Consider the following 20,849-nt stretch of genomic DNA (forward strand, 5'->3'; position numbering starts at 1 on the left):
TGCACTCCAGCCTGGGCAACAGAGTGAGACTGTCTCAAAAAGAAAAAAAAAATAGTAGTGGGAGTTTCAAATGGTAACTATCTTTCTAGAAGGCAAGTTGACAATAACTATCAAGCTGAATTAAATAATTAAAATTTAAAAACAACAGGCTTTGGTGTTAGGCCTGGCTTTGTATGCTGATACTACAAACTGAATAACCCTGGGCAAGCTGCTTTGACCTATTTGGGCCCGTTTCCTTACCTATAAGTACTATTATTATTATTCCCATTACATAAACAAGGAAACATCTATGGTTTAAATCAGAAAGGGGTCATTTCTTACAACTAAAACAAGTACTATATTTAAACTTATTATAAAAACAACATTACACAATTCATTGGAATATAGAGAAGAAAGGCATCCTTGATTCCAAAGCCCTAGAAAAGCAAGGAATTTTTTTTAATGCCATCTCATTTTTCCCCATATAAATAGTATCACCTCCAGCTAGAAAGAATTCAGGCTAAATGCTTACTTGTTTCTGCCCATCAAGACACCAGAATCCTGATGCCAGCCCAGTGGTCAAACTATGAAGTTTTCCTGTTACCCTCATTTAGTATGTTGTTTTCATTTTCATTTTAGCTGTTTTTGCTGTCTATTTATTTATTTATTTAATTGTGTCACTTTTATTTGTTGTATTTGCATTGTTTTTAATACCAAAAGTAACTTGCTGGTAGTAACAGTGTCAAAAGACACATTCATAAAAAGTGAAGGTGTTGCCAGGTGCAGTAGCTCACACCTGTAATCCCAACATTTTGGAAGGCTGAGGTGGGAGGATCGCTTGCGTCCAGGAGTTCGAGACCAGCCTGGGCAGCATTGTGAGACCCCATATCTACAAAAAATTTAAAAATCAGCCGGGTATGGTGGTGGGTACCTACCTATAGTCCCAGATCCTCTGGGGGCTGAAGTTGAAGGATCACTTGAGCCGAGCAGGTTGAAGCTGCAGTGAGCTGTGATCATACCACTGCACTCCAGCTTGGGTAACAGATTGAGACCTTATCTCTAAAAAAAATTAAAATAAAAAAAAATTCCCACATATCATTACAAAGAGGAAACAAACACCACAAGAGAAAAATGGCCAAAGGTTATGAAGAGACATTTGGTAGAAAAGGAAACACAGAGGATTCTTAAGAGAAATGCAAATTAATACTACATGGAGATATAATTCTTCACTCATTAGGTTGGCAAAAATCCAAAAGTTTTGCCGAGTGGGTTAACAAAGCTGTAGGGAAATAGGCACCTTCATATATTACTGGAAGGAGTAGAAGTTGGTACAATCTGTTCAGAGGGTAATTTATCAATATGTATAAAACATACAAATATATGTGCCCTTTGACTCAACAAATCTAGGAATTTATTCTACAGATATACTTCCACATGTATGGAATGATAATATGTATAAGGTTTTTGCTGCAGTATCATTTGTAATAGCAAAATATTGAAACCCATGTTTAGGAGACAATGTAATAAATTATGGCCCATCCATGCAATGAAATACTACGTAACCATAAAAAAGAATGAAGACAGCCGGGCACAGTGGCTCACACCTGTAATCCCAGCACTTTGGGAGGCTGAGGCGGGCAGATCATGAGGTCAGGAGTTCGAGACCAGCCTGGCCAACATAGTGAAACCCCGTCTCTACTAAAAGCACAAAAAATTAGCCGGGTGTGGTGGCACACGCCTGTAGTCCCAGCTACTCAGGAGGCTGAGGCAGAAGAATCGCTTGAACTCAGGAAGCAGAGGTTGCAGTGAGCCGAGATTGTGCCATTGTACTCCAGCCTGGGTGACAGTGAGACTCCGTCTCAAAAAAATAAATAAATAAAAATATAAATAAATAAGAATGAGGACAGTTTTCAAAAAATGTACTTATATGGAAAGACCTTAAAGATATGTGAACAAAGCAGGTGCAAATTCTCTACTACAAGGAACCAAGATTCTTTGGGAAAATGGCTAAGTCTAGGACTAGGGCAAGAAATACTAATATATAGGGTGAGTCTGGAGCATCTTGTAGTGCCAGAAAGTAAAGGAGCACTCCATTAAAAAATGATGATTAGGCTCTGTCAAAAGGACACTGGGGCCACCGGAGAGAGCTCCCAATGGTCAACTCTGAAACTACTTAAGCAATACAATAAAGTAGTATTGGATTGTAATCCAAAGTATAAAAAAACTGTGCGTCCATACTGATATAAATAAATGATTGAATAAGTAAATGGAGGAGAATAAACAAATATCCCATGCAGAAGAATTTCAAATAATTTATGTAGATACCATGCCCTCAAGGACGTGAAGCAGAACCTCCCGACACCTTAAGTACAGGCTGTGCATCGTGACTTCCTGCCAGAAAGTGCAGTACAGGAAGGGGAAAAGAGTAACTTTACTGTGGGGAAATCTGACAAACACTACCTCAGCCAGGCGGTCAAGGCCAACATCAACAGTGATGAGTCATGTTGGCAGTATTTACCCTTGATAATGGTGTGATGAAAATGATACTTTATCTCTGTAATCCTCCCCCAAACTCCTAACCCCAGTCTAATTCCGAGAACAACAGCAGACAAATCCTGGTTAAGAGACATTCTACGAAATACTTGACAAGTAATTCTCAAAATGTTAAGGTCATCAAAAACAATGAAAGTCTGAGAAAGCAGCACAGCCAAGAGGAGCATACGGAGACACGACAACTAAATATAATGTGGTATCCTGGATGGGATCCTGGAACAGAAAGGATATTAGGTAAAAACTAAGGGCCAGGCGCAGTGGCTCACGCCTGTAATCCCAGCACTTTGGGAGGCTGAGGTGAGTGGATCACTTGAGGTCAGAAGTTCGAGACCAGCCTGGCCAACATGGTGAAACCCCATCTTTACTCAAAATTAAAAATTAGCCGGGAGTGGTGGCAGGCGCCTGTAATCCCAGCTATTTGGGAGGCTGAGGCAGGAGAATCACTTCAACTCAGGAGGCGGAGGTTTCAGTGAGCCGAGAATCGTGCCACTGCACTCCAGCCTGGGCAACAGAGAGAGACTCCGTCTCAAAAAAAAAAAAAAAAAAAAAAGTAACTGAAGACTCTGAATAGAGTATGGATTTTAAGTTCTAATAATCAATTGATATTGTCTCATTAATTATGACAAAACATCATACTAATTAAGATGTTAGCAGTAGAGGAAACTGGATGTGGGGTATGTGGGAACTCTGTTATCTTTGCAACTTTCACGTAAAACTAAATATATTCTAAAATAAAAGTTTAGTCTAGGAATGGTAGCTTGCACCTGTAATACCAGCACTTTGGGAGGCTGAAGTGGAAGGATTGCTTGGGCCCAGGAGGTCAAGGCTGCAGTGAGCCATGATCTTGCCACTGCACTCCATCCTGGGTGACAGAGCAAGATCCTGTCTCAAAACAAACAAAAAAGACAGAAAAAGTTTATTAAAAACTGCAGAATGGGCCAGAAATGGTGGCTCACACTTGTAATTCCAGCACTTTGAGAAGTCGAGATGCGCTTGAGGTTAGGAGTTCAAGACCAGCCTGGACAACAAAGCGAGACTGTCTCTACAAAAAAACTTTAAGATTAGCTGGGCTGGAGGCACGTGCCTGTAGTCCCTGCTACTCCAGAGGCTGAGGCAGGAAGATCATGTGAGCCCAAGGGTTTGAAGCTGCAGTCAACTATGATCACACACTGCGCTCCAACCTGCATGACAGATCAAGACCTTAGCTCTAAAAAATAAAAAGCAAAAAAATATAAAGCTGCAGAACAGTGTAATATGCTTCAAAAAGAAGGGTGGGAAGACCATGAAAATATGCCCAGCTGATTTTTATTGAAGATGCAAAAGCAGTTCAGTGGAGGAAGGTTTGATAGCCTTTTCAACAAATGGTACTGAAGCAACTGTACATCCACAGGCAAAAAAATGAGCCTCAACTAAAACCTCACACCTTATACAGAATTAACTCAAAATGGATCACAGACTTAAGTGTAAAACTATAAAGCTTTTAGAAAAAATATAAGGAGGAAAATTTTTGGACCTAGGGTTAGGCCAAAGAGTTCTTAGACTTGACACCAAAAACATGATCCATTGAAGCAAAAATTTGATTAATTGGACCTCATCAAAATTAAAAAATTTTGCTCTGCAAAGGATCTGTTAAGAGGATTAAAAAACAAGCTACAGACCAAGAGAAAAGATTTGCAAATCACATATCTTATAAAGGCTAGTGTCTAGAGTATATAAAGAGCTCTCAAAACTCAACAGTAAAAAAAAAATGGGCAAAAGACATTAATAATTTCACTGAAGAGGATATACAGATGGCAAATAAGCACATGAAAAGATGTTTACCATCATTAGCTATTAGGGAAGTATAAGTTAACACCACCATGATATACTACTTTTCAGAATGGTTAAAATTAACAAATTATGACAAAAATATTTGACAAATGGGAGAGAGAGCTTTAGGTAAGAGGATCCTCTCCACCATCCATGGTGGGGATAGGATGATTGATTGATTGATTGATAGATAGGTAGATAGATAGATAGATAGTTTTTTTCTTTTTTTTTTTTTAAGACAGAGTCTCACTCTGTCGCCCAGGCTGGAGTGCAGTGGCGTGATCTTGGCTCACTGCAAGCTCTGCCTCCTGGGCTCACGCCATTCTCCTGCCTCAGCTTCCCGAGTAGCTGGGACTACAGGCACCCGCCACCATGCCCGGCTAATTTTTTGTATTTTTTTTTAGTAGAGATGGGGTTTCACCGTGTTATCCAGGATGGTCTCGATCTCCTGACCTCGCGATCTGTCCACCTCGGCCTCCAAAATTGCTGGGATTACAGGCATGAGCCACCGCACCTGGCCTAGATAGACAGATTTTTTAGAGACAAGGTCTCACTCTGTTGCCCAGGTTGGAGTGCAGTGGTAGGATCATGGCTCACTGCAGCCTCGTCCTCTTGGGTTCAAGCAATCCTCCTGCCTCAGCCTCCCAGGTAGCTGGAACTACAGGTGTGCACCACTATGCTCAGCTAATTTTGTTTTAAATTTTTTGTAGAGACAGGGTCCCACTATGTTGTCCAGGCTGATCTCGAACTCCTGGGCTCAAGTGGTCCTCCCACCTTAGCCTCCCAAAGTACTGGGATTACAGTTGTGAGCTACCACACCTGGCCTTGCCATTTCTTTATGTCTTCTTTTATATCCCTCAGTGATGTTATATAGCTTTGGTTTACCTTTGTCTTATTCATTTCTAATTATATCCTTCATAGTTTGTTTATATTTTTTGGCTGTCATTGTGACTAGAATATCTTTTTTAAAATCATATGTCATTTCTTGTAAGCATTCAATACAAGAATGCTACTGAATAGTATTTTTGTCTTCTATATGACTTTATTCTACTAGGATTTTTTTGTGGGGAGAGGTGTCCTAGTCCGTTTTGTGTTGCTATAACTGAATACCATAGATTGGGTGACTTATAAAGAATGGAGATTTATTTAGCTCATTGTTCTGGAGGCTGTGAAGTCCTAGAGCATGGTACCAGCATCTTGTAAGGGCCTTCCTGCTGTGTTGTGACATGATGGGAGGCATCACATGGTAAGACAGAGCAACTGTGCTAGCTGTGTGTAACTATACAATTACATGTCTACAAATAACTTTTTGTTCAAATCTTCTTTTCTAATACTGATAACACTCCATACCCACTGGCCTAAACTAGTAATGGCAATAATGGGCATTTTTGTTGTATGTGTGTGTGTATTCTGTTCTCTAACCCTTTTACAGCTCAATACATGAGGATGTTTTCTACTATAAGTATTAGTTTCTAATATCAATTTTATTGGCCTTGTACTATTCCACAGTATGTGTGTCACTATATCACCTAGAGAGGGGGGAGTATCCCCTCTTTGTCATTTACTCAGGGGGCCACAGGAGACTATTGGGGATGGTGTCTTCCACTGTTGAAGGAGAGTTGGACTTGGAGTGAGGTATCTTTTCTGGTCCCAGCTGGCTCTCTCATTCATTCATTTTCTACACAAATAGTTATCAGGTACTAGGTAACTAGGTACTGGGGGTGGGGACGTGGTGAGAGTAAAAAGTCCAATAAGACATAGTTCCTATTAGCTAAGTATCCTTGGGTAAGTCACTTAAGTTTTCTGAACTTCAGTGTTTCTGTTTGTAAGATGAAGATACTAATAAGAACACCATCCCTATATACTTCCTAGGTTGGTGTGTAGATTAAATGAGATGTCAGAGAATCTTAAGGTATTGTTGCTAGGAGGGACCATGGCAAATATCACTTGGCAGATGAAGAGTAGCAGAGAAGGGAAATGACTTGCCCGAGGTCACATAGTGAGTTCCTGACATAGCAGGGTCTCACCCTTGGGTCTGCAGACCCTCACCCATCTAGAAGATCAGTTTGGGGCTCCAGGAATTCAAGCTTTGGGACCATAATTGCTTAAGTCCACCCATGTCATCCAAGAAGCTAAAAGGTCCAAACCCAGAAGCACTATACCCTTCCCTCCTCCTGTCCCCAGCACCAGCCTGCAGCTGGGCAGTCCTGGGAGGGACTCGTCGATTGATCTGTGTATCTCCTCCCACAGCAGGGTGCCTCTCCTCTGCACCTCGCTGTGAGGCACAACTTCCCTGCCTTGGTCCGGCTCCTCATCAACTCTGACAGTGACTTGAATGCCATGGACAATGTAAGTGGCTACAGAGACCTTCCGGGCCCCAGGGAGCTTCTGGAAACCCTCTCAGGCTGGCAGGCTTGGCTGTGGTCTCCTAGCATGGCCCAGAGTTGAGGAATTGCTTTTTTTTTTTTTTTTTAGCTTTTAGAAGGTAATCTAAATAGTTGTTGAAGGGAATATCATTTTGTTCATCATTCTCCTCTTTTGAACATTTTGGGTGTTCCCAAGTTTTGGCCATGGTCTACAACATTGCAGTGAACATCTTTTTACATCCAACCTTTTCCTTTCACTGCTTTTTTTCCTTAGGGAACATTCCCAGGGCAGGGGTGACTGAGGCAGTCTTGTGTAACAAGAGGCCTCTGAGTCCTGAAGCTGTGATCAGTAAAGAGCCCTTTTAAATCCTGTCCCCGCAATCTACCCACCAACCATATAATTCTCAGTACCAGCAAGGGCATGGATCACAGAGCCACTGGGAGCCGAAAGCAATTTGGCAGAATATATCATATACCAAATGATATGTATGAGCACTGCTGGGAACTGAGCCTTGAGAAACATATTAAAAGCTCATGCACAGATATTTACTGCAGCATTACTTATCAGTCTTCAATTTGAAAATGGCCTAAATATTTAATAATAGGGAAGTGGTTAGGTAAATTATGGCACAGACAAAAACAGGCTATTATGGAGTTATCAAAAATGGCATTTATCAGAGTTTATAGTACACAAAAAGTGTCATGTTGGGGTAAAAAAATAAGATGTAAAATGTACATATAGGATGATCTCATGTATGTAAAACCAACAAACTGAAAACATTCTGCATTAAAGAAAAGACTAGAAGAAATATACTAGGATCATTGTGGGGGTTGACTTAGGATAGTGGGCCACCCCTACATGCTTTTCACTTACCTGTTCCCTTGGCTTCTCCCCTAGAGGCAGCAGACGCCCCTTCACCTGGCTGCAGAGCACGCCTGGCAGGACATAGCAGAGATGCTCCTCATTGCTGGGGTTGACTTAAACCTGAGAGATAAGGTACCTCTGCTTACAACCCACCTCGCTTCAGGTTTTCATGGCTCCCCCTTTGCCAGAGACCCTGCTACGAATGCCCCCTCCCTCCTCCCTCTCAGGGTGTTCAAGGACTGTCATCCTTTCTATACCAGCTCAAATGCAACCTCCTCCAGGAAGCCTTCCTGACCTTCCACCACCTTCCCCTCTCTCTACTAAGGTCCCTCAGCCTTGGCCCATCCCCCTCTGGTATAGGCCTGTGAAATGATTGCTTTCTCCTTTATGGCCCCCATCAGACTGTGATTTCCTGAGTCACCTGGTAGGGTTGGGAAGTAGACGAATACCACAGTACTGCCCAACAACCCCCATATGTGGGACAGGGTTTGGGGAAGCTTCCCAGCTCATTATGACAGCTACATCCACAGGTGCTAGTGGTCTCAGAAGAGCCGAAGACTTGGTATGAGGCTGGGAGGTCACAGGTGTATGAGGGGAGGGGCACCTGCACATGTGACTCAGCGAGGCCAGCCTAGGATAGTGTGCGGTAGAGCTGGGGGCCAGGATCAGATCCTGAAGCTGGACCTAGGAGGGGGCCCCCTGCTTTGTGCTAGGCCCCAGGGCAGCTGGCCAGATGTGAAGGGGAGCTTCCCATCTCACTGCAGGTCTGTGGAGGTAACTGTCTGGGAGGCCTGGAGAAAAGGAGGCCTGACGGGAGGTGGGCAAAAGGCAAAAGTGACATGATAAACCCAAGTCCCCATCTCTGGGCTCTGATTTCTTCATCTGAAAAGTGGGTGGGAACCCCTATTTCACAGGAGATGTTGAAGAGTTAATGAGGGTTGAGTTTCATAAGCTCTAAAGCTTCCTAATTTCTAAAGAAACACAAGAGTGGTCATTGGAATTATGTATTGCTATTGCTTTATTCTATTTGTGACTTTTCCATATCCCCATCATGCCCAGAAAACCAGAAAACCTTTCTGCTCTCAGCGTAGACTGCTGGAAAGCACTTTCCTGTGGGCAGGAGGGTTTGTCCTCAGTGCTAGAAGCCCTTGTGTACCCCTCCTGTAGAAACTCTGGCTTCTCTTCTTGCCTCTTAATTGCAGCAGGGAAAAACCGCCCTGGCAGTGGCCGCCCGCAGCAACCATGTCAGCCTGGTGGACATGATCATAAAAGCTGATCGTTTCTACAGATGGGAGAAGGTACGGATGCCTCACGCTTGATCTTTCCTCATTGGAAAGGGAGTGATTTTGGCTCCAGATGGAGCTGGCTTTGAACCCCAGGCCTGACCAATTCTGGGTCCCTCAGTCTCCAAGCGGGTGATAATCACCACCTTGTATGTTACCACAGTTGTTTGTGAGGATCTGGTGAAAGGCAAGTGTCCAAACAGGCTGAAACAAGGCAGACTGAGGTCCATGCCAGCGTGGAGATACTGCTGGACACTGCTGTAGCTTCCAGCTGATGAATGCATGCATGCATGAATGCATACAGATGTGTGAAACAGAGAGGGCAGCTGGTTTCATCTCACGCCATCTCCAGGTGATTGAACTGCTGCTTGGGATGCTATGTTCAGGCAACATTCTGAGCCAGAAGTAAGTGTGCTGCGATTGATTAGTAGTGTCTCCTGTGGACTTGGGACAGAAGAGTGGCAGAATGTTTGCTATTCCAGTTAGCAAATGGAGGTAGGGAGTTTTTTGGTGTCCTTGGGGCTTGTTTTTATAGACAGAAGATAACTTTGCATTTACTTCAGTTTTCAAAGTTAATACAGATGGTCCCCAATTACAATGGTTCAGCTTATGATTTTTCTACTTTAGGATGGCACAAAAGTGATATACATTAAGTTGAAACCATACTTTGAGTACCTGTACAGCCATGCTGTTTTTCACTTCAATATAGTATTCAATAAATGACATGAGATATTCAGCACTTTATTATAAAACTGGCTTTCTGTTAGATGATTTGCTCCACTATAAACTAATGTAAGTGTACTAAGCACATGTAAGGTAGGCTAAGCTAAACTATTGATGGTCTGTAGGTTAGGGGGATTAAATACATTTTCAACTTTTATGATTATATATATGTGTGTATATATATATATATATATTTTTTTTTTTTTTTGAGACAGAGTCTCACTCTGTCACCCAGGCTGGAGTGCAGTGGTGCAATCTCGGCTTGCCGCAACCTCTGCCTACTGGGTTCAAGCGAGTCTCCTGTCTTAGCCTCCCGAATAGCTGGGACTACAGGTGTGTGCCACCATACCCAGCTAATTTTTTGTATTTTTAGTAGAGACGGGGTTTCACTATGTTGGCCAGGATGGTCTCAATCTTCTGACCTTGTGATTTCCCACCTCAGCCTCCCAAAGTGCTGGGATTACAGGTGTGAGCCACCATGCCTGGCCAAATTATGATATTTTTATCAAGACATAACCCCATCATAAGTTGAGGGGCATCTGTATTGTATCTGCTAAATTACAAATTTAAAAACCTAGTTTTTCTTAAACTTTAAAATTCATTTTATAAATCTTATTATTCTATTTATACAACTAGTAAATTTTTCCTGTCAGTTTCAAGGAAGTCTTTTGAGTAATGTTGGGTCCCATGTTTAAACTTAGTTAAACTACCTTAAACATTGAAACTGAATAAATAAACTTAATATAACAGATTTTCTTTTTAAGCACTTCAAATGCTTCTTAGATTCTTAAATTATCCTAATAAGACCATTAACTTAAACCTATAAATAATCTCAAATATCTTAAACATTCCAATGTGGTTTACAAACTTAGTAAACTTCTTATCCCTTTCAAATAAAAATCACTGTTTCAGAATCAATTGGTAGATAAATTTCAGTAGGAATCATAAGATGTTCTCCCACTGATATGCTAGATTCCGTTAAACATTACAACCCCTTTACATACAACAGATTATTCCTAAATATAATCCCAAAATGTTAATACTGAGGGTTGGACTAGCCGATTCATCTCTGTGCTGAGTACTAAGCCACTTCAGGCTTTACAGGTCCTCACCACTAAGGCAGTGTCTGCATGTCAGAATCACAAATCCCCCCTGGACCCCCAGGCCAATTCAGGTAGAATCTCTGAGGTGGGGGCCAGACATCAGTGGTTCTTAAAGTTCCCAGATGGTCTCAATGTGCAGATGGGGCTGAAAACACTGCCCCAGGGGACCAGTTTTTAATACCCTAGGTGAGAACCAAGCTTCACCTCACAGTGATTGCCAAAGACTGTTGACCATGACATAAGCTTTGGAATTGCAGACACCAGGGTGATTTTTTTCACCCTGAACTTAACAACCAGAACTCTGCATCCATTCCCTTTAGAGGGCCTTAGGCTTCTGTGGGCATCATTTATGCTATGACAGAATTCTTTAGTAACCTCTAATTTCATTGCCTGCTTTGCTAGAAAGGATTTTGTAATCCCACCCTTTACTACCCCTTGTGATTCAGCAAATCTGATTCTTGCCCTGCCTGGTTTTGGCCAAAGCTTCAGAGTACTTCTGCTGACACCCATGCTATAAGAACACAGGAAAGAGAGGCAGGTGACCGGAGGAATCTGGAAAGGCTCCCTGGAAGTAGCACGTGGGTGGTCTTTTGACTATGACAATGAGGTTGACGGGCAGGAAAGTGAGCAGAGGAATTCCGGGTGGAAGAACAGTGGGAGCAACTTGGGTTCCAGAGGTCAAGGCAAGGCACGGAGTGAGAAACCAGAAGAGAGGACATTAAGCCCCTGGCCCTTGCTGACTCCAGCTCCCAGGCACCCCAGCAGAGGTGGTAGGAGGGTCATAGGGGCCTCGACTCGGCATTGCCCCTGTCTGGGATCATGAGGGAGAGCTTCTGCACTTTTGGGATCTGCCCCACAGGACCACCCCAGTGACCCCTCTGGGAAGAGCTTGTCCTTTAAGCAGGACCATCGGCAGGAAACACTGCAGCTCCGTTCTGTGCTGTGGCGGCTGGCCTCCAGGTATCTGCAGCCCCGTGAGTGGAAGAAGCTGGCATATTCCTGGGAGTTCACGGAGGCGCATGTCTACGCCATCGAGCAACAGTGGACAGGTACCACCTTGCCTCTCCTCGCCCCAAGTAACCAGTGGGCGGAGGGGTGGGACACCTGAAATGTGTTCAGTTTTCTGTGCTTCTGGTGAAAGAGCCTGTGCAACCCACAGCCTGGTCCCACACTGTCCAACACACCTGGTGCTCTGTCCCTTCTCCAGGCGTCTGCACAGGGTGCACACTCTGCCTCTCCCCATTGATAGTGAATTTCACATTCTTCACCAATCAGCCCAAACCGATACCCACTGTTTACACCTAAACTAAAACCATTCTTGGTAAAAAGAAGAGGGCCTGCCGTCGTCACTATTATTCAACATCTATATGGAAATTCTGGCCCTGGTACTAAGGTGTGAAAAGGAAATAGAAATAAGGAGTGTAAATATTGTAAAGGAAGAGAGAGACTTATTGATTTCAGATGGAATACTTAATATACATAGGACATCCAGAGGAATCAACTAAAAAAAATCTTAGAATTAATCAAATAATTCAAGGAAATGGCTAAATATAGATAATATACTAACGCCACAGAACTCCTACGAACCACTGCTAAATGGGCAAAAAATATATAGAGAGAATCTTTTAAAAGAGATTCCATTTACAATGGTGTGTGTGTTTCATCTGGTAAACCTAAAGGACAAATATAGATGACACATATGAATAAAACAATAATGGTTCAACTATAAAAGACGACTTGTGTCAACGGAATGACATTCTGTATTTGTGGCAAGAAAAAGTATCATATAGATATCAGTTCTTCCTCAATTAGATTAAAACTTTGATCTAATTTTAATCAAAATAGGAAATTTTTGAAACTTGACTGAAGTATTCTACAATTTGTCTGGAAGAATAAACACGGATATAAAAGTGAACATCTGGGGGAAAACAATAAAGGGGATCTAACCCACGCAGACTCAGCCTTTTATAAAGCCAAAATAAAATTAACATAAAGAGATACCTGGATCAGGCATGGTGGCTCCCACCTGTAATCTCAGCACTTTGGGAGGCCGAGGTGGGCAGATCACCTGAGGTTAGGAGTTTGAGACCAGCCCGGCCAACATGGTGAAGCTCCCGTCTCTACTAAAAATACAAAAATTAGCCGGGCATGATGGTGGGCTCCTGTAATCCCAGCTACTCGAGAGGCTGAGGCGTGAGAATCGCTTGAACCCGGGAGGCAGAGTTTGCAGTGAGCCGAGATCCCACCACTACACTCTAGCCTGGGGGACAGAGTGAGACTCTGTCTCCCAGAGGAAAAAAAAAAAAAGAGAGATTCCTGACACCAAAATATGCAAATTGATATTTGCATATCAATTTGGGATACAGCAGAGTTCAAAAGTAAATGCTGCTGCGGATAAGAACTTTCATATGTGATAAAGAAGCACTTGTATATTACAGTGGCGGGGGCAGAGATAGTTAATAAATGGTGTTGAGACCGCTGGGTCAAGCGGAAGTGCCACCACACCAAGGGCAGCACCGTGAGGACATGCCTGCTGAGGGCCCCAAGAGGGGCACAGAAGGTCAGAGGGGCGAATGGAGTGACTTGGACCTGATGGGCGTGGCCCAGCATCTATCTGTTTCCACAGCACAGGAGAGCCAGCTGAATCACAGCCAGCTGAATAACATGTTAACCCCGTGCCGTGTGGGCAGTTATTTTCCAAACATGGTTGTATGTTGGAACCACCTGGGAAACTTTGAAACCGTTAAATGCCTAGGCTGCACCCAGTCCCAGGTACATGAGAATCTCTGGGGGTGACATGGGCCCTAGGTGTTTCCAAGGAGCAGCTGAGTCCGAGAACCACTGGCGCAGGGGAAACAGCATGGCCAGCTCCGTCTCTGACTAAGCTGTATTCTCATCTGTAAATTAGGACCACTATCATGCAAGATACAGATTATTTTGAGCAGCCAGAGAGGTGAAGTGTACAATTTGTGCATCATGGTACCACAACGATGAATGTCAATTCTTTCTCCATTCAGAGTGACACCAACAGAGTGCATAGTGGGTGTTCAGGAGAAGGCCTGGGGCTGGGGAGCTTCTAGAGACCAAGACACAAACCCTTCCCACCCCATCTGAGAGGCTGCTCCTCCACTCCCCTTACCTATCTCCAGTCTGTTTGGCTGGAGCATGGAAAAGGGCCTTGGAGGCTTTTGGCCTCTTTCCCACCTGGGCATGTTCAGGAGGCGGTGCAGGTTGGCATAGCAGGCACTCTGGTCAAGTGGCCCCATTGGCTCCTTCACCCTCTCTCTCTCCTCCCTCACTGTTCTCAGGCACCAGGAGCTATCAGGAGCACGGCCACCGAATGCTGCTCATTTGGCTGCATGGCGTGGCTACGGCTGGTGAGAACCCCAGCAAAGCGTTGTTCGAGGGCCTCGTGGCCATTGGCAGGAGGGACCTGGCTGGTAAGAGCGTACTCTGCTGGGCTTCTTCTCAGGAGCTGGGTGGCCCCCACTGGAATGCAGCAGGGCCCTCCAAGGGCTGCTCAGACAAGAATGCTGTGATGCTGGCTCTAGGCCTTCCAGATTCCTACCCCTAGCCCTGCCCTCTTTTCCCTTGGGCAAACTGCAGTGTCTCCTGGCCCTGGTTTCCCCATCTGTGCAATGAGGGTGTTGGCCCAAACTGAACCCTGTGACCTTCACAGCCCCGGAGCCAGTGATGCTGTCCATAATCTCTTCCTTACCAGCCCTCTATACCTTGACATTTTTTTTCCATTTTAGAATAAGCCTGGAACCACCTTCAGACTTCTTTTTTCACAAACATTAAGACATAGGAGCCAAAACTGACTTAATATGAGTTGAACCAGTCAAATCTGGTCAAATAAACCTTCTGAGGTCATCACAACTTATTTGAGTATGCCAATCTCAAAAGCCTGATTTGGGATTCAGAGTGTTCTGTGGAATCATCAGACAAGCAGGATAGAAGGTTCTAATACTAATCCCTCGTTAAAAACAAAATCAGCTCATGATGAAAAAGCCTTAAACGCTGTGATACCCACTGACGTGGTACATAATGGGGCAACCAGAATGGGGCACTAGGCAGTCACTGATAGTTGTGAAGGCTCCATTAGTTATGAGGCAACAAAGAAAACCACTCCTGACGTATTTCTAGTATATTGTTGAGGGAAATGTTTCCAGCATATTATTGAGGGAAAAAAGGAAAGGACCCCCCACCCCATAGCTGCTATAGGCAAGGTGGAAAAGCTAAGAGTCATTTCAGGGTAGAGGGATTAGGGACGCTACCTTTCTTTCCCCAAAATGTTCTTAAATATAGTTGTTACATCTTTTAACACAAACTGTGGCAGGCAATTAAAACATAAAACCAGTCCTGTGAGGCAGAGCTTAGGCAACAGAGGAAGTAAGATTCTTGTTTTTAACAGAAAATATCAGGAAGAAAGCAAACGCAGCCCCAAGTGCCCCCAGGAGGTGCACAGCCATGTAACCGGAGGGGCCAGACCTTCAGGCACGAGGGACCTCAGCGTGTGGAGCCACCTGAACAGAAGATGACCATCATTTAAGGGCTTTTTAAAATATCACTGTTAACAAACCTCCAAGTGATTCTACTGAAATGCACAGTCATGCAGAGCCCAGGAGGCAAATGTTTGTACAGTGATCTTTTTCATGAGGATGGGTCCAAGGGCCTGTTTCAAGTTTTGTGGGTAATCCCGTCCCACAGGTATGGTCCTTTGGAGCTCTTGGCACACTTTCTTCTTCTTTTTTTTTTTTTTTTTTTTGGTTTGATACGGAGTCTCACTCTGTCACCAGGCTAGAGTGCACTGGCACTATCTCAGCTCACTGCAACCTCCGCCTCCCATGTTCAAGTGATTCTCCTGCCTCAGCCTCCTGAGTAGCTGGGATTACAGGCATGCACCACCACACCCAGCTAATGTTTTGTATTTTCAGTAGAGACGGGGTTTCACTGTGTTAGCCAGGATGGTCTCGATCTCCTGACCTTGTAATCTTCCCCAGGGATGGGGCATTCCATCTTCTGCCCTGTCTGGCAGAGTAGCCGCTTGCCACCTGAGGCTGTCGTGCACCTGAAATGTTGGCTAGAGGGACTGAGAAGCTGAAATTTCTTATTTCTCATTATTTGAAATTGCAGGCACCCGTGGCAAGTGGCATCCATGGTGCTTGGCTTTGAGGTGCCAGGCCAGTACAGCTTGTTGTGGGGCTTGGCTGTACCAGCAGGGGGATGTGTTTCTGAGGAAATGTGGCTCTGGAAGCTTCATGGTTTCCCAGAATGTGGAAAATATATCTGTGCAGGATAGAAATCCTGCCCAGAGGCTGTTTCTGTCTCATTTGAGCTCTCTTTCATGTGGCAGAGCTGGCTGTGGCCAGTTTAGGAGCCTACATTTTAGAAAAGCTTACCTCAAAGTTCTGCATTGAGCCTGAGACTGGAAAGGAGATAAAATAAAACAGCTGACAGGAGCTTTGGCAGTCACACATGCCTGATGGGGTGCACAGGGCCACAATCTCTGAAAGGCAATTTGGCATTGTCTGTCCACAATATACTTTTATCCATTGGTCCAGCAATCCTACTTAGAGGAATTTTTCCTACATATAAACCTGTATGCATACAAAATGACAGACATACAAGGTTATTACTTTGAAAAAGCAAAAGATTGGAAACAAACCAAGTGACTGGCTACAGGGGACTGGTGAAATAGAGTATGTTCCATCCACACAATGGAGTTCTGTTCAGCAGTGAAAAAAGGATGAGGGTGCTTTCCAAGTGTTGTTATGGAAAGAGCTCCAGGATAAATTAAGTGGAAAAAAACCCCAAGATACAGGTACATTAAACCGAAGGAAATTGGTTCAGAGGATATCTGCACTATTTTTAGAGAAAAAGCTTCCTTTCTCTCTTCACCTTTTGCAGGTGATGTATTTTTTTCTTTGGATTCCTTTTTTTTTTTTTTTTGAAACAGTTTAGCTTGGCCGGGCGCGGTGGCTCATGCCTGTAATCCCAGCACTTTGGGAGGCCGAGGCGGGCAGATCACGAGGTCAGGAGAGCGAGACCATCCTGGCTAACACGGTGAAACCCCGTCCCTACTAAAAATACAAAAAATTAGCCGGGCGTGGTGGCGGGCGCCTGTAGTCCCAGCTACTCCAGAGGCTGAGGTAGGAGAATGGCGTGAACCTGGGAGGCGGAGCTTGCAGTGAGCCGAGATTGCACCACTGCACTCCAGCCTGGGCGACAGAGCAAGACTCTGTCTCAAAAAAAAAAAAAAAAAGAAACAGAGTTTCGCGCTTGTTGCCCTGTCTGGAGTGCAGTGGCGTGATCTTGGCTCACTGCAACCTCCGTCTCTTGGGTTCAAGCAATTCTTCTGCCTCAGCCTCCAGAGTAGCTGGGATTACGGGCATGCACCATCATGCCCGGCTAATTTTTGTATTTTTAGTAGACAGGTTTCACCATGTTGGTGAGGCTGGTCTTGAACTCCTGATCTAAGGTGACCCATCTGCTTCAGCCTCCCAAATTGCTGGGATTACAGGCATGAGCCACGGAGCCCAGCCATCTTTGGATTTTTAAAACTTAAGAAAAATTCTAAAACATATTTGTGATCTATTACGTTATGAGACATGATAGGGAAAAAACAGACAACTTTACCTACCACTAAGTTATATTTAATAAGCATTCTTTTGTTTCCTAACATATATGTTGTGAGCTAAATGTATGCTCTTACTCAATCTTTCTGAGATACACTTTAAGGGTGAAAATTGTTTTGTTTTGTTTTTTGAGACAGAGTCTCGCTCTCTCACCCAGGCTGGAGTACAATGGCAATATCTGAGCTCATGGCAACCTCCGCCTCCCGGGTTCAAATGATTCTCGTGCCTCAGCCTCCCGAGTAGCTGGGATTACAGGCGCGGGCCATCACACCCGGCTAATTTTTGTATTTTTAGTAGAGATGGGGTTTGGCCATGTTGGCCAGGCTGGAAAACTGAAACATAATTTCACAATTATTCCTTTTTCCACTTTAAGTAATAAGAGTAGAATAATTTCTGTGTTTTTATCTTATACACATGAATAAATGCTATGGCTTATCACAGTTACAATGTGTTTTCTGAAAGTAAAGATTATTTTACCTTGAAATTACAAAAATTATTTTCAGTTTTCCAAAATTCTATCTTTAAACCTAAATAATTCAATTTCATGGATGCACAAATGTTTATTGAGAGTCTCATGTTCATACTTTTCTTCACAGTACTATAAAGTTGGACTTGGAAAATTTGGACAGCCATTTGCCATTGTAATTTTTATTTTTTCTCCTGATTATTTGACAAAACTTGTATCCACATTGTAGTTGTTCATGTGTCTGCTTCTATTGCATATTGTAAAATTATTAACTACTTCCCAAAATAGTATTTCTCTCAGCAGATATTTCTTTGGTACTACCATGTATTGTGTAACTTTTGGAAAAGTAAGGTGGCTTCCCTGCTCTCAGTGAAGCATTTTATTAAAAGAATAATTATAATTAAAAAAAGATACAGATCAGTGCATATAGTATATTACTAATAGTATGCTGTTAATTGTGTAAGAAAGAAAGGAAATTAGAAAACATATTTGCATAAATAAAAGCTAGGCAAAGGCTAAGAAATTAATCAGGTGGTTTCCCTGGGGTAGTAGGATAATGAGGAACAGTGGGGCTGGGACGGGGTGGGAGAGAGTTCTCAGTGGTTCCTTTCTATACTGTTTTAACTTTTGAAATGTGTGAGAGTGTTACTTACTGAAAACTGAAAGGATATGACATTCTGGAACAGGCAAAACTACAAAGACAGTAAAAAGATCAGTGATTTCCAGGAGCTGCAGGGGCAGCGAGAGGAAGGGAGGGATGAGGAGGTGGAGCGCAGGGGATGTTAGAGCAGTGAAAGGTTCTGTATGATACTGTGATGGTGGGTACGTGACATTGGGCATTGGTCAAAACCCATAGCATGTACAGCACAAAACGTGAGCTCTAATGTGAGCTATGGACTTTAGTTAATAGTAACGTGTCAATATTGGTTCATCAGTTGTATCAAATGTACCACACTGATGCCAGATGTTAATAATCAGGAAACTGTGTGTGGTGAAGAGTACATGGGAGCTCTCTGTGCTATCTGCTCAATTTTTCTCTAAACCTAAAACTGTTCTAAAATAGAAAGTCTGGGAAAAAAACAAAAGTAAAGTTATAAAAGGAAAAGAAAACAAGCTTTAAATTCAGTCATCCATTCCATTTGGGAAAGGTATTTTGTACTACACAGGACTGAAATCATTTCTCTGGATGAATTTTATAAAATGAATTTTGTAATTTTTTTCTGAGACAAAAAAGTTCTTAAATACAATAAAATTGAAATGTTGAAATATATCTCTCAAATCCAGTACTCATTTCTTTTCTTCGGGAAATATAGGGTGAAATTCCAGGTCAGACAAGCTGTCACAGATGGGTGCTATGTAAGCACAGTGGCTCGACTCACGGCCAGTGAATACTTCCTGAGTGGATTTTGTGCCAGGTGGCCTGCCAGGAGTGGGGTACAGAGATGAGAGCCCACAGTTCCCTCCCCTTCCCCAAGCTTAGGGTCTAGTTGGGGAGAAGGGCTTGCACACCAATAACTAATAAGGTGCAGCCCACGCTGTAATGGATGGGTGCAAACAACTATGGGACTACTTCTTCCTGGGGGAAGGAAGAAAGGAAGGGGAGGAAGCAGCTCACAGAGGAGCCAGAAGTGGGGAAAGGGCAGTCCAAGCCAAGAGCACAGCCTGAGCAATAGCCCAGAGGTGTGGAGAGGGACCGCCCCCCCCCTCCTTGGGGAGTAGCGTGGCTGGAGCACAGGATGCGTGGAAGGAGGGGGAGCTGTGACCTGAGGGGCGGGAGGGGGAGGGGTGCAGATGCGTTGGAAATTGTTCCCCACCTCATCACCAAAAATCAGATGTCTCGTAAAGTAGAAACTGAACAGAATGGACTCCGCCTTTGGAAATCTACATCTGCTTGTCCTTTCAGAGTCTACTTTACCTTGCTAATTGTGACTCTCCTTGTTTCTAAAATGTATATTTAAATCACTTTTCCAATGGATATTTACTTACAGTTACTCCCTCCCTTTTCTTTGAGACGGGGTCTTGCTCTGTTGCCAGCCTGGAGTGCAGTGGTGTGATCTCGGCTCACTGCCACCTCCAACTCCCTGGTTCAAGCGATTCTCCTGCTTCAGCCTCCCAAGTAGATGGGATTACAGGCACATGCCACCACGCCCAGCTAATTTTTTTTTTGTATTTTTAGTAGCGATGAGGTTTCACCATGTTGGCCAGGATGGTCTCGATCTCCTGACCTCGTGATCTGCCTGCCTTGGCCTCCCAAAGTGCTGGGATTGCAGGCATGAGCCACTGCGCCTGGCCCCTTTTTAAGATATATACTGTACTTAAAACTATTCACATATAGTCTGCAGGTTTATATCCTTGAAGTGCGAAGTCTTTCTCCTGTGGATCCCAAGATAACTTCTAGAAGCGGGTGTAGGCCCTGGATCACATCATGTATCAAAATGAACCCATAAAACACCCAGGTTAAGAACTGAGGTGAAGGAGTCCCTGGCTCTTAGTGGAGGTTGCTCCCCTCATCTCTTCCTGGGTGCAGAGCTTCAGTAAATGGTTACAGCCCTACTTCAGAGTTTCTGAAACTAGTCTGATTTCCACAACAGAGGTCCCCAGTGTTCGTGCACTGGCAAGTGACAAGATCAGACCTGTGTGTGGACCACACAGAGGCTGGGTGGGGGTGGGAGGAGATGGCTGGTGGAGCCAGTGAGGACTGCAGTAGTCTGGGCAAAAGATGCCAAGGCCTAACTTGTAGTGAGGAAGGCTCAAGTTTGGAGGCAAGTTGCTAGATCTCTGAGAGTCAGGGGATGTGGGTGTAGTAGATGTGGAAATGCATTGCCCGGACCCCCTTCTTCCAGGAAGGCCTTTCCATCCAGCTGCGGGAGTGAGCTGGGCAGATGGCCTCCAGCTGTCAGCCCTTCAGGGTCTGCCTCAGCTGCAGAGAACTGCCCCACCCAACGTCCTGCCTTCCCCAGGGCAGCTGCCTCTGGGAACTGAGCTACACGGGTGCATAGAGACCCAGCCATTTTAGTCCTCCATGAAAATATTCCAGTGGGCGCTCCAGTGGGCGCTTCAAGCT

The 20,849-nt window shown here is 44.0% G+C and overlaps 1 protein-coding gene across 12 annotated transcripts in view; it reads left to right on the forward strand.

The window, feature by feature from the left end:
* Positions 1-19,055, forward strand: part of ANKDD1A (ankyrin repeat and death domain containing 1A) — a 43,023-nt gene extending 23,968 nt beyond the window's left edge. For 7 of the 12 annotated variants that reach the window (XM_054450174.1, XM_054450175.1, XM_063652693.1 and 4 more), the window contains 5 exons: positions 6,592-6,690; positions 7,606-7,704; positions 8,775-8,870; positions 11,541-11,730; positions 13,990-19,055. In XM_054450174.1, the coding sequence (XP_054306149.1) occupies positions 6,592-6,690; positions 7,606-7,704; positions 8,775-8,870; positions 11,541-11,730; positions 13,990-14,255 (750 nt within the window). In that variant the 3' untranslated portion in view covers positions 14,256-19,055. The remainder of the gene's footprint in view (positions 1-6,591; positions 6,691-7,605; positions 7,705-8,774; positions 8,871-11,540; positions 11,731-13,989) is intronic. The other 5 variants (XM_063652691.1, XM_063652694.1, XM_054450178.1 and 2 more) reach the window with 2 other exon arrangements.
* Positions 19,056-20,849: the final 1,794 nt, after the last annotated feature.

Source organism: Pongo pygmaeus, chromosome 16 (genome assembly GCF_028885625.2).
Source record: "Pongo pygmaeus isolate AG05252 chromosome 16, NHGRI_mPonPyg2-v2.0_pri, whole genome shotgun sequence".
Classification (NCBI taxonomy): domain Eukaryota; kingdom Metazoa; phylum Chordata; class Mammalia; order Primates; family Hominidae; genus Pongo; species Pongo pygmaeus.